The 21,406-nt window shown below is 45.8% G+C and overlaps 1 protein-coding gene across 4 annotated transcripts in view; it reads right to left on the bottom strand.

The window, feature by feature from the left end:
- Positions 1-21,406, bottom strand: part of SASH1 (SAM and SH3 domain containing 1) — a 329,209-nt gene that overhangs the window by 101,296 nt on the left and 206,507 nt on the right. For all 4 annotated transcript variants that reach the window (XM_063917499.1, XM_063917500.1, XM_063917501.1 and 1 more), the window contains exons 5-6: positions 5,611-5,651; positions 2,287-2,373 (exon numbers count right to left, since the gene is read on the bottom strand). In XM_063917499.1, coding sequence (XP_063773569.1) covers positions 2,287-2,373; positions 5,611-5,651 — 128 coding nt within the window. The remainder of the gene's footprint in view (positions 1-2,286; positions 2,374-5,610; positions 5,652-21,406) is intronic.

Below are 21,406 nucleotides of genomic sequence, written 5' to 3'. Positions count from 1 at the left end.
CAATTGTAATGTCCAGTTCTGTCCTTCTGTAACATTGGATAAAATCGTCCACAGCCGTGAGCTGCAGTGTGACAAGTGTACAAAGTAATGGAACATGGGTTCAAAGGGCTCGATTCAATACAGCGTGAATTGAGTAGTGCCGGGAAGGAGAATGTTTAGCTATTTACTTTGGTCCCTACCCCAGTGGTGCTTGCAATCTATATTCCCTACAATATGAATACATACATACACTAGGGTTCTTTTTTTTTTTTTTTTTTTTCTTTCTCTGGAGCCAATTAAACCTACCAGTATATTTTTGGATTGTGGGAGGAAACCAGAGTACTGAGAGGAAATCCACCCAAGCACGTTGAGAATATACAAACGTCACACAGGTACTGCCTTGGTGGGTATTGAACCCATGATCTCAGTGCTGTGAGGCAGCAATGCTAACCATTACACCAACCATGCTGCATTTATCCGTTCTAACTAGTCCACTAGATTCTCTCCCACACCAGGCAGGAAAGGAATTCTAATAGCAAATATTATAGCAGACTTCCTGTTTTCCAATCTATTGAAAGACAAAGAGAGTCAGACTTTCTTAGTCTGAAAGGGCTGTTGATAGAGGATTGGCTTTCACTCAGCAGCATAGCATCTCCTTATACACAGCAACGTGTAACTTAAGCTTACTGGATGTCATCATCATTTATTTGTTTGCCTAACACAAGTGACACACATGAATATAGTAAGAGTACAGGTGAGCAAAAAATAAATGCATGGATGTAATAAACAGAGCAAATCACAAGGTGTACAGAAACAATTCAGCGTTCGACATTTTGAAATACAACAGAGCCGGATAATGTAGCCGTAGATATGTTCCTAATCTGCTAAACTCTAACAGCTAAAGAAAGGGAATAACTTGCTCAAGAAACTGTGGCAGAAACGTATCAGCGGTTACTGTACAGCACACTTATTTGTAAGCATACCATGTAAGCTCAGTTTCTGCAAAGAGGCAAGAAAGCGGATGACACATGCTCTTAGATATTTTACTGGGCGCTGCTTCCATCTGCTGGAGAAAATATTCAGCATTGTGAGTGAGCTACGTTTGCCTATGAATAGAAATGGCTAAGGGGAACACTATACAGTGTTCAAAATAAATTGAAATTGAAACAGAAATGTAATTCTACATGATGGAATCAAATTCATAGCAAGGAAAGGAATAAGAAATCAAACTGCATGTATTAAAGAAAATGGAAGTTGTGAAGATACAGCTCTAGCAAGTCAATAATAGAACATTATTTCATTGTGTGGATGTGCAGGATTTTACTCTGAGGGCCTATTGGGATACTGTACAGAATAAAGGACTGCATTGTCTGCTTCTCCCCATCTGCTCTGTCTCTTAGAATTGCATCACCAAACTTGTCTGGATCTTAGTATAACCCCACATACAAGTCTCAGAAACAGAGCCTCTCTGTCAGTGTACAACTAGCCTAAAGCGAATGCGCTGATAATTCCCAGTGCATTTGCCTTTATGTCTGATCTAGATCGAAAAGAAGACATGAACCTTTGTGATCTAACATGCACATTCCCCCTAAAAGATCTTACTGTATTGTTTGGTCAGCAACACACACCGGGGTGCTTAGTTACAGTCATGTACATGCCAAAGCACATTCTGTAAACGTCTCAACAACATTAACATTGATAGCTAAGTTAATTGCATGTTTTTTATTATATTAATTGCAATATGGCATATAAAATGTGTTTGGTATGTTTTATCAACATGAGAATATTGACATGGTCCTGCTGTAGACATGTATGTCTACATGTTTATTCTGAATGCTGACAGTGACTGCATCCCTACTAAACCTGCTAAAAATGCAAGTCCCCAATACTTTTGGACTCATTGTCCCTATAAATACATCATGCCACACCCCAATGATATCAGACCGAACCCGAACACTAGCCATAAAGGAGTGTTTTGGGACTGGGATTGTAGGACAGAAATAAACACAACGGCCAGGATATAATGAAGTCCAAGTTTGGTGGCCGTGCGGGTTGCCGGCCAAAACGCAGACCTTCTTTTAAAGGGGCAATCATGTACAAGGCTAAACCATGGCTTGTACATGATTGCCCCTTTAAAATAACGTCCACGTTCGGCCGGCAACACACACGGCCTCCGAACTCTGACTTCATTACATGCCGCCCCATTGGCTTTATGCTTGCGTTGTTGAGCTGGCTAACGCCATTGGAGAAGCTGCTTCAAATGTTATCAAAAAAATATTGACAAAATAAAAATAGAGGTTCAACTACCTTTTGAAGTTTGTCGCATTATTCCCTTTTGGCTCTTACGGAAATTCTGCCAAAAATACTTATTTTTCTTCTTCCAGTCAATTTTTCCTAAAGTAAATAAAATGGAATCTAATGTAAGCAATATTCCATATTGTAAATGTCATGATGGCACAGGGAAGGGTCACATTTCAAGAGCTATTATAAAGGTCATGGAAATCCTCATTGTGACATCTAATATACTCAATGATTTATAGGAGGTAGGTGCATTATTCATTGTAAAACAGGTTTTCTTCATGAATGTTGATAATAAAAAAGAACAGGTTGAGTATTGCTAATCGACATTCAGAATGTTGACAAGTAGGAGAGGGACAGTGGTATGTCAATTGTTCACACCAACAAGCTAGTACACCAATATAAAGCATTGTAACCTTGTCGCTTTTACAAATTCAAACATAAGGGAAAAGCTTCATTTTTTAAAGTTGTAAAACCAAGATGGCAATGAGGATTACATCACAGTAATAGCATGGTGAGTTCAACATAGCGCTGCCCCCCTTCTGTTTGTCAACATTCTGAATGCCGAGAAAATAACTACATCCTGAAATAATGTATGGTCACTATCTATACAAATACTATTTTCAAAGGATTAGGATTTGTGAATTATTATACATTCTTTCAGCACCAGTATGTGCGGTATAATTTGCCATTAAAGAATTATATTATGTTTTCTTACGCTGGGATCTTATAATTAGGGCTGTTTAATGGGGTCGAATCAGAGTTGGTGGATATGCACAGACTCCAACTTCAAAATACATTTTTACATAATATAATATAAATATCAATGATCGCATTATTGCATGTACAGACTATGGTTCATTGTTCCTCATTTCCTAGGCACTCCTCAAAATCAGTCTCATGCATCTCTGAACATATGAGCCTGATCCCCAACTTGTAAAAAAGAAACACTATACATCAGGAGAAAGTAAATAGTGTGGTTGACCAAGATAAAAAAAAAGGGTTCTCTGCTCTAAAAACTATAACGTTTTGTTCAAAACAAGATAAAAACTAGTGAAGTTGAAGTGTCCTTTGTTCAGACTGATCTGCGTGAATGTAAGTACTGTAATTAATACATAATATGATACTAATAATGTTGGTAGTGGTACTGTACAGTCCAGGGATAGGTGAGGAGTTGTAAACTACAGTGCACAGCCATTTTCATATCTCTCCAGAGATGTTCAATCGGATTCACGTCTGGGCTCTCGCTCGGCCACTCAAGGACATTCACAGAGTTGTCCTGAAGCCGCTCCTTTGATACCTTCTTATCTCCTTTGATATCTGTGTGCTTAGGGTCGTTGTCCTGCTGATAAGATGAAATGTCACCCCAGTGTAAGTTCAAGAGCGCTCTGGAGCATGTTTTCATCCAGGATGTCTCTGTGCATTGTTGCATTCAACTTTTCCTCTATCCTGACAAGTCTCCCAGTTCCTGCCGCTGAAAAACATCCCCACAGCATGATGCTGCCACCATCATGCTTGACTGTAGTGATGGTATTGGCCTGGTGATGAGTGGTGCCTGGTTTCCTCCAAACATGACGCCTGGCATTTACGCCAAAGAGTTCAATCTTTGTCTCATCTGACCAGAGAATTTTGTTTAGTTCTTCAGGTGCATTTTGGAAAACTCCAGGCGGGCTACCATGTGCTTTTTACTAAGGAGTGGCTTCCGTCTGGCCACTCTACCATACAGGCCTGATTGGTGGATTGTTGCAGAGATGGTTGTCCTTCTGGAAGGTTCTCCTCTCTCTATCGGATTCTTGGTCACCTCCCTGACTAGGGCCCTTCTCCCCCGATCGCTCAGTTTAGACGGCCGGCCAGCTCTAGGAAGAGTCCTGGTGGTTCCGAACTTCTTCCATTTACGGATGATGGAGGCCACTGTGCTCATTGGGACCTTCAAAGCAGCAGATATTTTTATGCACCCTACCCCAGATTTGTGCCTCGAGACAATCCTGTCTAGGAGGTCTACAGACAATTCCTTTGACTTCATGTTGGTACAGCAGGGGTGAAATTTAGCAGCATTTTGGATTAGTTAATTGTATGACATTGCATAATTCTGCATTTGATGTATTTAATTACCATACTGTCATATACTTTACAGTAACTAATGAGTAATCAATTACTTTTTGGTAAAATTGATCACTCTACATTTTATGGAGGGATTAAATTATCCCTCTCAACATATTAAGAACTGCTTCTGTCCTAATAAGACTATAGCAAAATAAAATGCCATAATTACACCATACTGCTATCACCCATGACTAGTAGACTACAATCATATACCTGTTGACGTCACCCACTGCACTGTCATAATTACCATTTATCATATGCAGTAGTCATACATTACACTGCAAAATATTTAACCCATCCTGCTATTATAGTTTTCATGTATTCTTCTACTGTCTCATGACCTAAACTACTAACTACTATACTTGTTGAAATCATGTATTGCGCAGATTTATATCGCTTTCATACCGGCTGAGGCAGGTCGCACCCGGGAGCTCCCAGTGTGCGACCCGCCTCAATACCCCATTTCATACCGCAAACTGCAACCCGGCAATATGCCAGGTTGGTGAGGTCTGCGGTGGCGCGGCGTGGGCGGTGCTGGGCGATCACATGATCTCCAATCGCCACCTGTCCACACACTGTGAACGGGAAACGGGTCGCACTGACCCGGCTCCCGTTCACACCGCACAGCGAGCCGGGTTGTACAACCGTTCAACCCTGCTCGCTAGCAGGGTTGAAATACCAAGTCGTTCAACCCGGTATATTGCCCCTGGTACCTGTCACACTGCACAGGAACACGGGTTATGCGCGCTCATGTGCCAATAACCCGTGTTCAAAGCTGCTGGTGTGAAAGGGGTATGATTTACCCAAAGGTTCAAATTGCAGTCTATCTAGAATGCATGTAAGAAAATACATAAAAAATGGCCTTCAGACAGTTGTAAAATAGAGAAGACTGAGCTAAAAGTATGACGTAACGACACAGCCCTGCTTACAATTAGGTGACTTATCATATATATATATATATATATATATATATATGTATATTTGCTATAATAATTTAAAAAAACAATTGTTTAGAATACAGTATAGAGAAATTAAAAATAAAAAGCTAATCATTGAGACAGTTGAATCATTCACTAATTACTGAATTATAAATTAATTACTGCGTTCACACTATTGTGTCAATGTAGTGTTTAAGGACAGCAGAATCTTAAGGGTATTCTTCCTCTTATCATCATCATCATCAATATTTATTCAAAAGACAAGATCTTCAGACAATAATATAATACTGACCTACAGAGCTTTCCTCTGAGCTTGATTTATGAAGAGAAAGTCTGAAAGAGAAAGAAAGCTTAGAATTATTGCCCTGGAGTATCACAGGCTGTTACATCCTATTTACCATTACATCACATAGCATCAATGGATTGTTTTGGTTGGATTTTTCAGTAACTAAAGAATCACTGTCACAGACACTTTAGCAAATAACTGTAAATTCCTTATTTAACAGCAGAGGGCAGAAGAGATTTTTTTTCTTTATTATTACTTTGCATGATTTTTGCAATTAACTCTAAAACTGCTATTATAAAAAATCTATATACACAATTCACTATTCTAAATAGAAAATGTCACAACACAAAACTACAAGTTGCTGTGGAAGGAAAGTCAATTAAACCATACACAAAAAGGAAATTTTATTTAATAAACAAATGAAGCCACACGTAGGTGTAGGCACTAAAATAAAAAACACAAGCAGAAATGAAAACGACCTTCTTGAACTATCAATATAGAACCAGGTGTTTGTTCCCACACAATGATGGCTTCATCTGGAGACACAATCTGTAATATAAGCGTTTCTGCCACCATGCACATGGAGCAGCTGACTGCTGAGCTTGCACACAGCACATAAAGGGTAAACTCACATAAGACTGTTGCTTTCCCAAGAGTCAACTCATCAATGTGGTAGACATTATTACAATAAGATGCCCAGGCTGTTAACCTTATGGCCTATTTCGTTTTCACTGCCACAAGCTCTACTGGGAACTTTTAACAGTGTCTATTTAGTGCCCTGAGTGTGTATAATGTACTCTGGATTTCAACCTAAATCGGGTAAAACTGAGCTAAGTTATATACAGTGTCAGACTGGGGCATGTAGGGCCCACCAGAGGAATGCAGTGGTAGGGGCCCATGTTAGGGGTGTGGCCAGTCTGCACATCATTGGTTTGATTAACCATTAGTGAGTGCAACGTCTGGGCCCCTTTGTAAATATATACAGTAAATTCAGCTGCTGGGTGCATGATAATGTACCAGATTAATAACAGATTAATAACAGCAATGCACTGTAGAAAATACACCATAGTCCAGTATAAGGTAACATGTGTATAATGTATAATTCAAGCGCATAGTCTGGAACCTGATCCTTAGAGCAGGAGGTGGGCCCCCAGGCTGTGGGGCCCACCAGTGCTTTCCCCTGTACTCCTGTGGGCCAGTCCAAGCCTGGTTAAACTGTACCTGGAAGGTGCATTGAAATTACAGGTTGATGACTGGGTCTCAATGCCACTGAGTCCTTTAGTGGCAGCGGGGAAAAAATAAACTATACTCCCCACAATCTCCTAACAGAGTCCTCTCAACCCACTCATTCTCAGATACATCATCACATCTCAAAAGAGAAAAACACAGTAAAGGATATAATATTTAATGTATAAAAATGCTACATTTCTCACTGTCACAGGGTCTACCACCTTGGCACAGATGCAACCCATACACTTCTCCATAACCATGGGTGCATTTGTGATCTATAGGTTCAATCAGCACATGAAAGGAAGAGGCAAGTGTGCACCTTGGGAAATGGCCTTAAAATTACCTAAAAAGTTTTGCATGTTTGGTTGCAATGTTACTAGTTGTACACAGCATTTCTGGTATAGTGGTTCTTTAACACCAGTATTCAACAGGAAACATACAAAAAAATACTAGCAGAAATACTAAATAAACAGACTGACACTGCAGCAGTATTCCCAATCAAAAATGTCAGAAACTGCATGAAAACTATTTCACTTTCACACTGACACACATTACAATCAGCCATGAAACAAGTGTATAAGCATGGTTTATAATGACATATTCAAACAATTGCCAACCATTTAGAAAAGAATGGTGTTGGTAGAAAAATAAGATTTTACTTACCGGTAAATCTATTTTTCGTAGTCCGTAGTGGATGCTGGGGACTCCGTAAGGACCATGGTGAATAGACGGGCTCCACAGGAGACAGGGCACTTTAAGAAAGAAATTGGATACTGGTGTGCTCTGGCTCCTCCCTCTATGTCCCTCCTCCAGACCTCAGTTAGAGAAACTGTGCCCGGAAGAGCTGACAGTACAAGGAAAGGATTTTGGAATCCAGGGCAAGACTCATACCAGCCACACCAATCACACCGTATAACTTGTGATAAACTTACCCATTCTCTAACGTCCTAGTGGATGCTGGGGACTCCGTAAGGACCATGGGGATTATACCAAAGCTCCCAAACGGGCGGGAGAGTGCGGATGATTCTGCAGCACCGAATGAGCAAACACAAAGTCCTCCTCAGCCAGGGTATCAAACTTGTAGAACTTTGCAAAAGTGTTTGAACCCGACCAAGAAGCTGCTCGGCAAAGCTGTAATGCCGAGACCCCTCGGGCAGCCGCCCAAGAAGAGCCCACCTTCCTTGTGGAATGGGCTTTTACTGATTTTGGCAGCGGCAATCCTGCCGCAGAATGAGCCTGCTGAATCGTGTTACAGATCCAGCGAGCAATAGTTTGCTTTGAAGCAGGAGCACCCAGTGACTCAGTTTTCCTGACTCTAGCCGTTCTGGCTACATAAACCTTCAAAGCCCTGACCACATCTAGTAACTCGGAATCCTCCAAGTCACGAGTAGCCACAGGCACCACGATAGGTTGGTTCATATGAAAAGATGACACCACTTTTGGCAGAAATTGCGGACGGGTCCGCAATTCCGCCCTGTCCATATGGAAAACCAGATAGGGGCTTTTATGTGACAAAGCCGCTAATTCTGACACACGCCTAGCTGAAGCCAAGGCTAATAGCATGACCACCTTCCACGTGAGAAATTTTAACTCCACGGTTTTTAGTGGCTCAGTGTGACTTCAGGAAACTCAACACCACGTTAAGATCCCAAGGTGCCACTGGAGGCACAAAAGGGGGCTGAATATGCAGCACTCCCTTCACAAACGTCTGGACTTCAGGAAGAGAAGCCAGTTCTTTTTGAAAGAAAATGGATAGGGCCGAAATCTGGACCTTAATGGAACCCAATTTTAGGCCCAAAGTCATTCCCGACTATAGGAAGTGAAGGAAACGGCCCAGCTGGAATTCCTCCGTAGGGGCATTCCTGGCCTCACACCAAGAAACATATTTTCGCCATATACGGTGATAATGTTTAGCAGTCACGTCCTTCCTAGCCTTTATCAGCGTAGGAATGACCTCATCCGGAATGCCTTTTTCTGCTAGGATCCGGCGTTCAACCGCCATGCCGTCAAACGCAGCCGCGGTAAGTCTTGGAACAGACAGGGTCCCTGTTGCAACAAGTCCTGTCTTAGAGGCAGAGGCCATGGGTCCTCTGTGAGCAGATGTTGTCTGACTGAATCAGCACCGGCCAGTCGCGAAGTAGGCTCTTCGCTTGTCGTAGGGCGTTGTATATTGCCCTTAGTTCCAGGATGTTGATGTGAAGACAAGTCTCCTGACTTGACCACAGACCTTGGAAATATCTTCCCTGTGTGACTGCTCCCCACCCTCGGAGGCTTGCGTCCGTGGTCACCAGGACCCAGTCCTGAATGCCGAATCTGCGGCCCTCGAGAAGATGAGCACTCTGCAGCCACCACAGGAGAGACACCCTGGCCCTGGGGGACAGGGTGATCAGCCGATGCATCTGTAGATGTGATCCGGACGACTTGTCTAACAGATCCCACTGAAAGGTCCTCGCATGGAACCTGCCGAAGGGAATGGCCTCGTATGAGGCCACCATCTTTCCCAGGACTCGCGTGCAGTGATGCACCGACACCTGTTTTGGTTTTAATAGGTCTCTGACCAGTGTCATGAGCTCCTGAGCCTTCTCCAATAGAAGATAAACCCTCTTCTGGTCTGTGTCCAGAATCATGCCCAGGAAGGGCAGACGAGTCGTAGGAATCAACTGCGACTTTGGACTATTCAGAATCCAGCCGTGCTGTTGTAACACTTCCCGAGAGCGTGCCACGCTGATCAGCAACTGCTCTCTGGACCTTGCCTTTATGAGGAAATTGTCCAAGTATGGGATAATTGTGACTCCTTGCCGTCGCAGGAGCACCATCATTACCGCCATTACCTTGGTAAATATTCTCGGTGCCGTGGAGAGACCAAACAACAACGTCTGGAATTGGTAATGACAATCCTGTACCACAAATCTGAGGTACTCCTGATGAGGTGGATAAATGGGGACATGAAGGTAAGCATCCTTTATGTCCAGAGACACCATAAAATCCCCCTCCTCCAGGCTTGCGATGACCGCTCTGAGCGATTCCATCTTGAACTTGAACCTTTTCAGGTATATGTTCAGGGATTTTAAATTCAATATGGGTCTGACCGAACCGTCCGGTTTCGGTACCACAAACATGGTCGAATAGTAACCCCTTCCCTGTTGAAGGAGGGGAACCTTTACCACCACCTGCTGAAGATACAATTTGTGAATTGCAGCTAACACTATTTCCCTCTCTAAGGGGGAAGCTGGCAGGGCCGATTTGAGGTAACGGTGAGGGGGCATCTCTTCGAATTCCAGCTTGTATTCCTGAGACACAATCTCTATAGCCCAGGGATCCACCTGGGAGTGAACCCACTGGTGGCTGAAATTTCGGAGACGCGCTCCCACCGGGCCTAGCTCCGCCTGTGGAGCCCCAGCGTCATGCGGTGGATTTAGTGGAGGCCGGGGAGGACTTCTGTTCCTGGGAACTAGCTGTATTATGCAGCTTTTTTCCTCTACCCCTGCCTCTGGCAAGAAAGGACGCACCTTGTACTTTCTTGCCTCTTTGGGATCGAAAGGACTGCATTTGGTAATACGGTGCTTTCTTAGGTTGTGAGGGAATATATGGCAAAACATTTGACTTTCCAGCCGTAGCTGTGGAGACCAGGTCCGAGAGACCGTCCCCAAACAATTCCTCACCCTTGTAAGGTAAAACCTCCATGTGCCTTTTTGAGTCGGCATCGCCTGTCCATTGCCGAGTCCACAGGACCCTTCTGGCAGAAATCGACATTGCATTTATTCTAGAGCCCAGTAGGCTAATGTCTCTTTGGGCATCTCTCATATATAGGACAGCGTCTTTTATATGCCCCAGGGTCAGTACTATAGTATCCTTGTCCAAGGTATCAAGTTCCTCAGATAAGGTATCCGTCCATGCTGCTACAGCACTACACATCCAGGCCGACGCAATTGCCGGCCTTAGTAGGGTACCTGAATGTGTATAAATGGACTTCAGGATACCCTCCTGCTTTCTATCAGCAGCATCTTTTAGGGTGGCCGTATCCTGTGACGGCAGGGATACCATCTTGGATAAGCGTGTTAAAGCTTTGTCTACCCTAGGGGAGGATTCCCAGCGTAACCTGTCCGTTGGCGGGAAAGGATACGCCATAAGCATCCGTTTGGAAATCTGCAGTTTTCTATCTGGAGATTCCCAAGCCTTTTCACATAACTCATTTAACTCATGTGAAGGGGGAAAGGTCACCTCTTGCCTTTTCTCCCCATACATATAAACTCTCTTGTCAGGGACTGGAGTTTCCTCTGTGATGTGCAACACATCCTTCATTGCTATAATCATGTAACGGATGGCTTTAGCCATTTTAGGCTGTAACTTTGCATCATCACCATCGACACTGGAGTCAGAATCCGTGTCGACATCTGTGTCAACAATTTGGGATAGTGGGCGCTTCTGAGACCCTGACGGCCTCTGCGACATAGGATCAGGCATGGGCTGAGACCCCGGCTGTCCCAAGGCTTCAGCTTTATCCAACCTTTTATGCAAGGAAGTAACATTATCATTTAAAACCTTCCACATATCCATCCAATCGGGTGTCGGCGCCGTCGTCGGCGACCCCACATTCATTTGCTCCCGCTCTGCTTCCACATAGCCTTCCTCGTCAAACATGCCGACACAAGCGTACCGACACACCACACACACAGGGGATGCTCTATTTGAAGACAGTTCCCCCACAAGGCCTTTTGGAGAGACAGAGAGAGAGTATGCCAGCACACACCCCAGCGCTATATGTCCCAGGAGTCACACAGTAACTTAGTGTTAACCCAGTAGCTGCTGTATATACTGTTTTTGCGCCAAATTTATGTGCCCCCCCTCTCTTTTTACCCTCTTCTACCGTGATTCTGCAGGGGAGAGCCTGGGGAGCTTCCTCTCAGCGGAGCTGTGGAGAGAAAATGGCGCTGGTGAGTGCTGAGGAAGAAGCCCCGCCCCCTCAGCGGCAGGCTTCTGTCCCGCGTTTCTGTGTAAAAAATATGGCGGGGGCCCATGCATATATACAGTGCCCAACTGTATATATGCCCACTTTTGCCAAGAGGTCTCTAATTGCTGCCCAGGGCGCCCCCCCCCCCCCCCGCGCCCTGCACCCTACAGTGACCGGAGTGTGTGGGTTTAGTGTGGGAGCAATGGCGCACAGCTGCAGTGCTGTGCGCTACCTCATATGAAGACTGGAGTCTTCTGCCGCCGATTTCGAAGTCTTCTTGCTTCTGACACCGGCTTCTGTCTTCTGGCTCTGCGAGGGGGACGGCGGCGCGGCTCTGGGATCGGACGACCAAGGGTGCGATCCTGTGTACGATCCCTCTGGAGCTAATGGTGTCCAGTAGCCTAAGAAGCAGGACCTATCTTCAGTGAGTAGGGCTGCTTCTCTCCCCTCAGTCCCACGTAGCAGAGAGTCTGTTGCCAGCAGATCTCTCTGAAAATAAAAAAAACCTAACAAAATACTTTCTTTTTAGCAAGCTCAGAAGAGCTCACTAAGTAGCACCCAGCTCGTCCGGGCACAGATTCAAACTGAGGTCTGGAGGAGGGACATAGAGGGAGGAGCCAGAGCACACCAGTATCCAATTTCTTTCTTAAAGTGCCCTGTCCCCTGCGGAGCCCATCTATTCCCCATGGTCCTTACGGAGTCCCCAGCATCCACTAGGACGTTAGAGAAAGTTACTTTTTCTTTTTAAACTCACCACGTCTTTTTTATGTTATGTTATGTATGCAACAGGCCAGTTATAATAAGAATTTACTTACCGATAATTCTATTTCTCGGAGTCCGTAGTGGATGCTGGGGTTCCTGAAAGGACCATGGGGAATAGCGGCTCCGCAGGAGACAGGGCACAAAAGTAAAGCTTTTACAGGTCAGGTGGTGTGTACTGGCTCCTCCCCCTATGACCCTCCTCCAGACTCCAGTTAGGTACTGTGCCCGGACGAGCGTACACAATAAGGGAGGATTTTGAATCCCGGGTAAGACTCATACCAGCCACACCAATCACACCGTACAACTTGTGATCTAACCCCAGTTAACAGTATGATAACAGAGGAGCCTCTGAAAGATGGCTTCCTAAACAATAACCCGAATTAGTTAACAATAACTATGTACAAGTATTGCAGATAATCCGCACTTGGGATGGGCGCCCAGCATCCACTACGGACTCCGAGAAATAGAATTATCGGTAAGTAAATTCTTATTTTCTCTATCGTCCTAAGTGGATGCTGGGGTTCCTGAAAGGACCATGGGGATTATACCAAAGCTCCCAAACGGGCGGGAGAGTGCGGATGACTCTGCAGCACCGAATGAGAGAACTCCAGGTCCTCCTTTGCCAGGGTATCAAATTTGTAAAAATTTACAAACGTGTTCTCCCCTGACCACGTAGCTGATCGGCAGAGTTGTAATGCCGAGACCCCTCGGGCAGCCGCCCAAGATGAGCCCACCTTCCTTGCGGAATGGGCCTTAACAGATTTAGGCTGTGGCAGGCCTGCCACAGAATGTACAAGTTGAATTTTGTTACAAATCCAACGAGCAATCGACTGCTTAGAAGCAGGTGCACCCAACTTGTTGGGTGCATACAGTATAAACAGCGAGTCAGATTTTCTGACTCCAGCCGTCCTTTAAATGTATATTTTTAAGGCTCTGACAACGTCCAACAACTTGGAGTCCTTCAAGTCGTCTGTAGCCGCAGGCACTACAATAGGCTGGTTCAGGTGAAACGCTGATACCACCTTAGGGAGAAAATGCGGACGCGTCCGCAGCTCTGCCCTATGTCGAATGGAAAATTAAATAAGGGCTTTTATAAAACAAAGCCGCCAGTTCAGATACTCTCCCGGCCGAAGCCAGGGCCAGTAACATAGTCACTTTCCATGTGAGATATTTCAAATCCACATTCTTTAGTGGTTCAAACCAATTGGATTTGAGGAAATCTAAAACTACATTTAGATCCCACGGTGCCACCTTAGGCACCACAGGAGGCTGTATAGGCAGTACTCCTTTGATAAAAATCTGGACCTCAGGGACTGAGGCCAATTCTTTTTGGAAGAATATTGATAGGGCCGAAATTTGAACCTTAATAGATCCCAATTTGAGACCCATAGACAATCCTGATTGCAGGAAATGTAGGAAAACGACCCAGTTGAAATTCCTCCATCGGAGCACTCCGCTGCTCGCACCACGCAACATATTTTCGCCAAATACGGCGATAATGCTTCGCGGTGACTTCCTTCCTTGCCTTTATCAAGGTAGGAATGACTTCTTCTGGAATGCCTTTTCCTTTTAGGATCTGGCATTCAAACGCCATGCCGTCAAACGCAGCCGCGGTAAGTCTTGAAAAAGACAAGGACCCTGCTGAAGCAGGTCCCTTCTCAGAAGTAGAGGCCACGGATCGTCCGTGACCATCTCTTGAAGTTCCGGGTACCAAGTCCTTCTTGGCCAATCCGGAGCCACTAGTCTTACTCCTCTTTGCCGTATAATCCTCAATACCTTTGGTATGAGAGGCAGAGGAGGAAACACATATACGGACTGGTACACCCAAGGTGTTACCAACGCGTCCACAGCTATTGCCTGCGGATCTCTTGACCTGGCGCAATAACTGTCCAGTGTCTTGTTGAGGCGAGACGCCATCATGTCCACCATTGGTTTTACCCAACGGTTTAATAGCATGTGGAAAACTTCTGGATGAAGTACCCACTCTCCCGGGTGAAGGTCGTGTCTGCTGAGGAAGTCTGCTTCCCAGTTGTCCACGCCCGGGATGAATACTGCTGACAATGCTATCACGTGATTCTCCGCCCAGCGAAGGATCCTGGCAGCTTCTGCCATTCTGTTTCTTGTGCCGCCCTGTCTGTTTACATGGGCGACTGCCGTGATGTTGTCCGACTGGATCAACACCGGTCTTCCTTGAAGCAGAGGTTCCGCCTGGCTTAGAGCATTGTAGATTGCTCTTAGTTCCAGAATGCTTATGTGAAGAGACTTTTTCAGGCTCGACCACACTCCCTGGAAATTTCTTCCCTGTGTGACTGCTCCCCAGCCTCTCAGGCTGGCATCCGTGGTCACCAGGATCCAATCCTGCATGCCGAATCTGCGGCCCTCCAATAGATGAGCCTCCTGCAACCACCACAGAAGGGATACCCTTGTCCTCGGCGACAGGGTTATCCGCAGGTGCATCTGAAGATGCGACCCTGACCATTTGTCCAACAGATCCCTTTGCATGGAATCTGCCGAAAGGGATTGCTTCGTAAGAAGCTACCATTTTTTCCCAGGACTCTTGTGCATTGATGTACAGACACCTTTCCTGGTTTTAGGAGGTTCCTGACCAGGTCAGATAACTCCTTGGCTTTTTCTTCGGGAAGAAAAACCTTTTTCTGAACTGTGTCCAGAATCATCCCCAGGAACAGCAGACGAGTTGTCGGCATTAATTGGGATTTTGGAATATTCAGAATCCATCCGTGCTGCTTTAGCACCTCTTGAGATAGTGCTAAACCCATCTCTAGCTGTTCTCTGGACCTTGTCCTTATTAGGAGATCGTCCAAGTATGGGATAATTAATACGCCTTTTCTTCGAAGAAGAAATATTATCTCGGCCATTACCTTTGTAAAGACCCGAGGTGCCGTGGACAAACCAAACGGCAGCGTCTGAAACTGATAGTGACAGTTTTGTACAACGAACCTGAGGTACCCCTGGTGTGAGGGGTAATTGGAACGTGGAGATACGCATCCTTGATGTCCAAGGATACCATAAAGTCCCCTTCTTCCAGGTTCGCTATCACTGCTCTGAGTGGCTCCATCTTGAACTTGAACTTCTTTATGTACAGGTTCAAGGACTTCAGATTTAGAATAGGCCTTACCGAGCCATCCGGCTTCGGTACCACAAAAAGAGTGGAATAATACCCCTTCCCTTGTTGTAGAAGAGGTACCTTGACTATCACCTGCTGAGAATACAGCTTGTGAATGGCTTCCAAAACCGTCTCCCTTTCTGAGGGGGACGTTGGTAAAGCCGACTTCAGGAAACGGCGAGGTGGCTCTGTCTCTAATTTCAACCTGTACCCCTGAGATATTATCTGCAGGATCCAGGGATTTACCTGCGAGTGAGCCCACTGCGCGCTGTAATTTTTGAGACGACCGCCTACCGCCCCCAAGTCCGCTTGCGAAGCCCCAGCGTCATGCTGAGGCTTTTGTAGAAGCCGGGGAGGGCTTCTGTTCCTGGGAAGGAGCTGCCTGTTGCTGTCTCTTCCCTCGTCCTCTGCCTCGTGGCAGATATGAATAGCCCTTTGCTCTCTTATTTTTAAAGGAACGAAAAGGCTGCGGTTGAAAAGTCGGTGCCTTTTTCTGTTGGGGAGTGACTTGAGGTAGAAAGGTGGATTTCCCGGCCGTAGCCGTGGCCACCAAATCCGATAGACCGACCCCAAATAACTCCTCTACGCATCGCCTGTCCACTGTCGTGTCCATAAAGCTCTTCTGGCCGAAATGGACATAGCACTTACCCGTGATGCCAGTGTGCAGATATCTCTCTGTGCATCACGCATATAAAGAAATGCATCCTTTATTTGTTCTAACGACAGTAAAATATTGTCCCCGTCCAGGGTATCAATATTTTCGATCAGGGACTCTGACCAAACTACCCCAGCACTGCACATCCAGGCAGTCGCAATAGCTGGTCGTAGTATAACACCTGCATGTGTGTATATACCTTTTTGGATATTTTCCATCCTCCTATCTGATGGATCTTTAAGTGCGGCCGTCTCAGGAGAGGGTAACGCCACTTGTTTTGATAAGCGTGTTAGCGCTTTGTCCACCCTAGGAGGTGTTTCCCAGCGCTCCCTAACCTCTGGCGGGAAAGGGTATAAAGCCAATAACTTCTTTGAAATTAGCAGTTTTTTATCGGGGCACCCCACGCTTCATCACACACGTCATTTAATTCTTCTGATTCGGTAAAAACTACTGGTAGTTTTTTCACACCCCACATAATACCCTGTTTAGTGGTACCTGTAGTATCAGCTAAATGTAACATCTCCTTTATTGCCAAAATCATATAACGTGTGGCCCTACTGGAAAATACGGTTGATTCGTCACCTTCACCACCGGAATCAGTGCCTGTGTCTGGGTCTGTGTCGACCGACTGAGGCAAGGGGCGTTTTACAGCCCCTGACGGTGTTTGAGGCGCCTGGACAGGCACTAATTGAGTGTCCGGCCGCCTCATGTCGGCAAACGACTGCTTAAGCGAGTTGACGCTATCCCGTAATTCCACAAATAAAGGCATCCATTCTGGTGTCGACCCCCTAGGAGGTGACATCCTCATATTTGGCAATTGCTCCGCCTCCACACCAATAACGTCCTCATACATGTCGACACACACGTACCGACACACAGCAGACACACAGGGAATGCTCTATACGAAGACAGGACCCACTAGCCCTTTGGGGAGACAGAGGGAGAGTCTGCCAGCACACACCAAAAAGCGCTATATATGACAGGGATAGCCTTATGATTAAGTGCTCCCTTATAGCTGCTTTTATATTGATATATTGCCATTTATTTTGCCCCCCCTCTCTGTTATACCCTGTTTCTGTAGTGCAGTGCAGGGGAGAGACCTGGGAGCCTTCCTGACCAGCGGAGCTGTGACAGAAAATGGCGCCGTGTGCTGAGGAGATAGGCCCCGCCCCTTTTCCGGCGGGCTCGTCTCCCGCTATTTAGTACATTTAGGCAGGGGTAAATATCTCCATATAGCCTCTGGGGCTATATGTGAGGTATTTTTAGCCTTTTTAAAGGTTTTCATTTGCCTCCCAGGGCGCCCCCCTCCCAGCGCCCTGCACCCTCAGTGACTGCCGTGTGAAGTGTGCTGAGAGGAAAATGGCGCACAGCTGCAGTGCTGTGCGCTACCTTAAGAAGACTGCAGGAGTCTTCAGCCGCCGATTCTGGACCTCTTCTTGCTTCAGCATCTGTGAGGGGGCCGGCGGCGTGGCTCCGGTGACCATCCAGGCTGTACCTGTGATCGTCCCTCTGGAGCTTCATGTCCAGTAGCCAAGAAGCCAATCCATCCTGCACGCAGGTGAGTTCACTTCTTCTCCCCTCTGTCCCTCGTTGCAGTGATCCTGTTGCCAGCAGGAATCACTGTAAAATAAAAAACCTAAGCTAAACTCTCTAAGCAGCTCTTTATGAGAGCCACCTAGAATTGCACCCTTCTCGGCCGGGCACAAAAATCTAACTGGAGTCTGGAGGAGGGTCATAGGGGGAGGAGCCAGTACACACCACCTGACCTGTAAAAGCTTTACTTTTGTGCCCTGTCTCCTGCGGAGCCGCTATTCCCCATGGTCCTTTCAGGAACCCCAGCATCCACTTAGGACGATAGAGAAATCATATTTGTTTTAGCTAATCATCTGTAGGTGGTATGCCAGGGAAAAATACATATCATTCCTACTAAACATGTGAGCAGATATGCCCCTATGTGATAAGCTACCTCCCACCTAAATCACTGATTTGTACCTACTTACTTTCATTCCCCTGTTCACTAAGTCACACAGCCAGGGACATGAAAAACAGTACTATGTGCAGCTCATATATGTGGACTGTTCAGTGTAGCATGTAGAACCGTACTACGGAGTCATTTCCAAAATGTGCAGCTGAATAACTGGGGATGGTGACTGAAAAGAACCTTACTCCTTTTAGCAATATTGTTGACTCTTCACAAGAAAATCCATAATCCATCTTTTAAAACCGTATACTTCTGTAGCAAATCATATTTACAGGGTATGGGTCGCTTATATGATAAAGACTGTTGTATTAATAGAAGCATCAAAAATTGGTAACTATTGCTGAATTTTAGTGGCTGGATAAATTCCACACAAAGTATATTAGCACTGTTTGCATGTTAAGAGTCACTGAAAACCCATTAGATATCGGATGGGGTTTATTAGGGGTTGGGAACAATGCGAAAAAGAGCAAGTAACTGCACAGTGGTGGATTTCCCATATTTCCCAATATATATATATATATATTTTTATTTCATACATTGTGAGGGAGGAGGGGGCAATGGTCAGTAAATTGTTGTGGGGGAGGTGGTAGGGGTGAAGTTGGTGCTGCTTTGGCAGTCGGGAGGCCCCAACATAAAGGAGGCAGTGACATGATGGGGGGCAAACGATAATATTGTACCTAGGGGCGGCCTGACCCCATGTTGCACTGCAGGTAGAGCAGATGCAAAATGTGCAGAGATGTATATTTGAGAAACGTAAGTTCTAACTCAAATCTAAATTGCAGCGTAAAACTGAAGCTATCCAGTATTTGGGGGCTACATGCAAAAGCAGCCAGTGTTTATCCTGCATTCAGATTAAATAAGTGCATTTACACCCTATCAGCGCAGCAGGCTGCGTTTAGCATCCTGATGAATGGGATGCCGGTGGTCGTGCAACATGGTTTGTTCCATATAAAAAATGACTTGCTTTTTTTTTTTGCTCTTAATCAGTCCCTATACAGTATTATACGTAAAATGGTTATGGATCAAAGAGTCGACAGTCAGAAGGTCGACAATGTCTAGATCAACACCAAATGGTTGACATGCACAAAGTCAACAGGGTCAACACGGAAATAGTCAACATGCGTCCCCTCACACTTTGGCAAGCTGCCTCGCTCCTCTCCACTTCATGCGGCACAGGTTACTGTTCTCAGCTGTAGTCCATGTGGATGTTAAAGTATGAAAAAGTCATAAAAATGAAAAGAAATTTTAAAAAAATCATTTTGACTATATGCTGTGTCAACCATTGTCACGTCCACCAGCTACAGCTTTTTACCATTAATTGAACGTGGGTCTCAATGGGAGAAATCATAGCTTCTAGCTTTCAACTCCAGTGTAGTTGAAACATAGGTGGTCATTCCGAGTTGTTCGCTCGTTGCCGATTTTCGCTATGCTGCACTTTGTTGCTAAATGCGCATGCGCATGGTACGCAGCGCGCATGCGCTTAGTTATTTAACTAAAAACTTAGCAGTTTTGCTGCTGTAAGTGCAGCGCTTTTCAGTCGCACTGCTGATCGGTGAGTGATTGACAGGAAAAGGACGATTTCTGGGTGGTAACTGAGCGTTTTCCGGGAGTGTGCTTAAAAATGCAGGCGTGTCAGGCAAAAAGCGCAGGAGTGTCTGGAGAAATGGGGGAGTGGCTGACCGAAAGCAGGGCGTGTTTGTGACGTCAAACCAGGAACTAAATGGACTGAGGTGATCGCAATCTAGGAGTAGGTCTGGAGCTACTCAGAAACTGCTTGAAAATTTTTAGTAGCAGTTCTGCTAATCTTTCGTTAGCAATTCTGCTAAGATACATTCCCAGAGGGCGGCGGCCTAGCGTGTGCAATGCTGCTAAAAGCAGCTAGCGAGCGAACAACTCGGAATGATCACCATAGGCAAAGAAATCCTTATTTTATGGTAAAAATGTTGGAACATTGCAGTATCCCTTGGACATACCTCCAAATTAATTACAATGTATTTAGGCTTTAACTACTTGCCTGGCATGGTCGCATCAGATGCACCACACCAGCAAGTGCTTTATCTGACCTGCAACCAGTCAGATAGACAGCGTGTGCGGATACAGGGAAAAGAAGGTTCCACCCTGCACCCTCCCCCCAGTGTTTGCTGTGCTACCGATCACTGCTGATCGTGGCTGCAGACACTAGCAGCCACTGGGGAACTGTAAAGTAACCCCACCCCCCAACACACACACCCGTGTACCTGGCGGCTGTCCCAATGAAAGTCGCAATGTTTCCGATGTTCCGATATTTGTACAAAAAAAATATATTTTTTTTACAAATATATATTATGGAATAGACAACAGGTGGGAATTATAGGCAATTAGCAAGACACCCCCAATAAAGGAGTTGTTCTGCAGGTGGTGACCACAGACCACTTCTCAGCTCCTATGCTTTCTGGCTGATGTTTTGGTCACTTTTGGAAGCTGGCGGTGCTTTCACTCTAGTGGTAGCATGAGACGGAGTCTACAACCCACACAAGTGGCTCAGGTAGTGCAGCTCATCCAGGACGGCACATCAATGCGAGCTGTAGCAAGAAGTTTTGCTGTGTCTGTCAACGTAGTGTCCAGAGAATGGAGGCGCTACCAGGAGACAGGCCAGTACATCAGGAGACATGGAGGAGGCCGTAGGAGGGCAACAACCCAGCTGCAGGTCCGCTACCTCCGCCTTTGTGCAAGGAGGAACAGGAGGAGCACTGCCAGAGCTCTGCAAAATGACCTCCAGCAAGCCACAAATGTGCATGTGTCTACTCAAACGATCAGAAACAGACTCCATGAGGGTGGTATGAGGGCCCGACGTCCACAGGTGGGGGTTGTGCTTAAAGCCCAACACCGTGCAGGATGTTTGGCATTTGCCAGAGAATACCAAGATTGGCAAATTCGCCACTGGCGCCCTGTGTTCTTCACAGATGAAAGCAGGTTCTCACTGAGCACATGTGACAGACGTGACAGAGTCTGGAGACGCCAAGGAGAACTTTCTGCTGCCTGCAACATCCTCCAGCATGACCGGTTTGGCAGTGGGTCAGTAATGGTGTGGGGTGGCATTTCTTTGGGGGGCCGCACAGC

This window comes from Pseudophryne corroboree, chromosome 4 (genome assembly GCF_028390025.1).
Source record: "Pseudophryne corroboree isolate aPseCor3 chromosome 4, aPseCor3.hap2, whole genome shotgun sequence".
NCBI classification, from domain to species: Eukaryota; Metazoa; Chordata; class Amphibia; order Anura; family Myobatrachidae; genus Pseudophryne; species Pseudophryne corroboree.
This window is presented reverse-complemented; position numbering and strand designations above follow the sequence as displayed.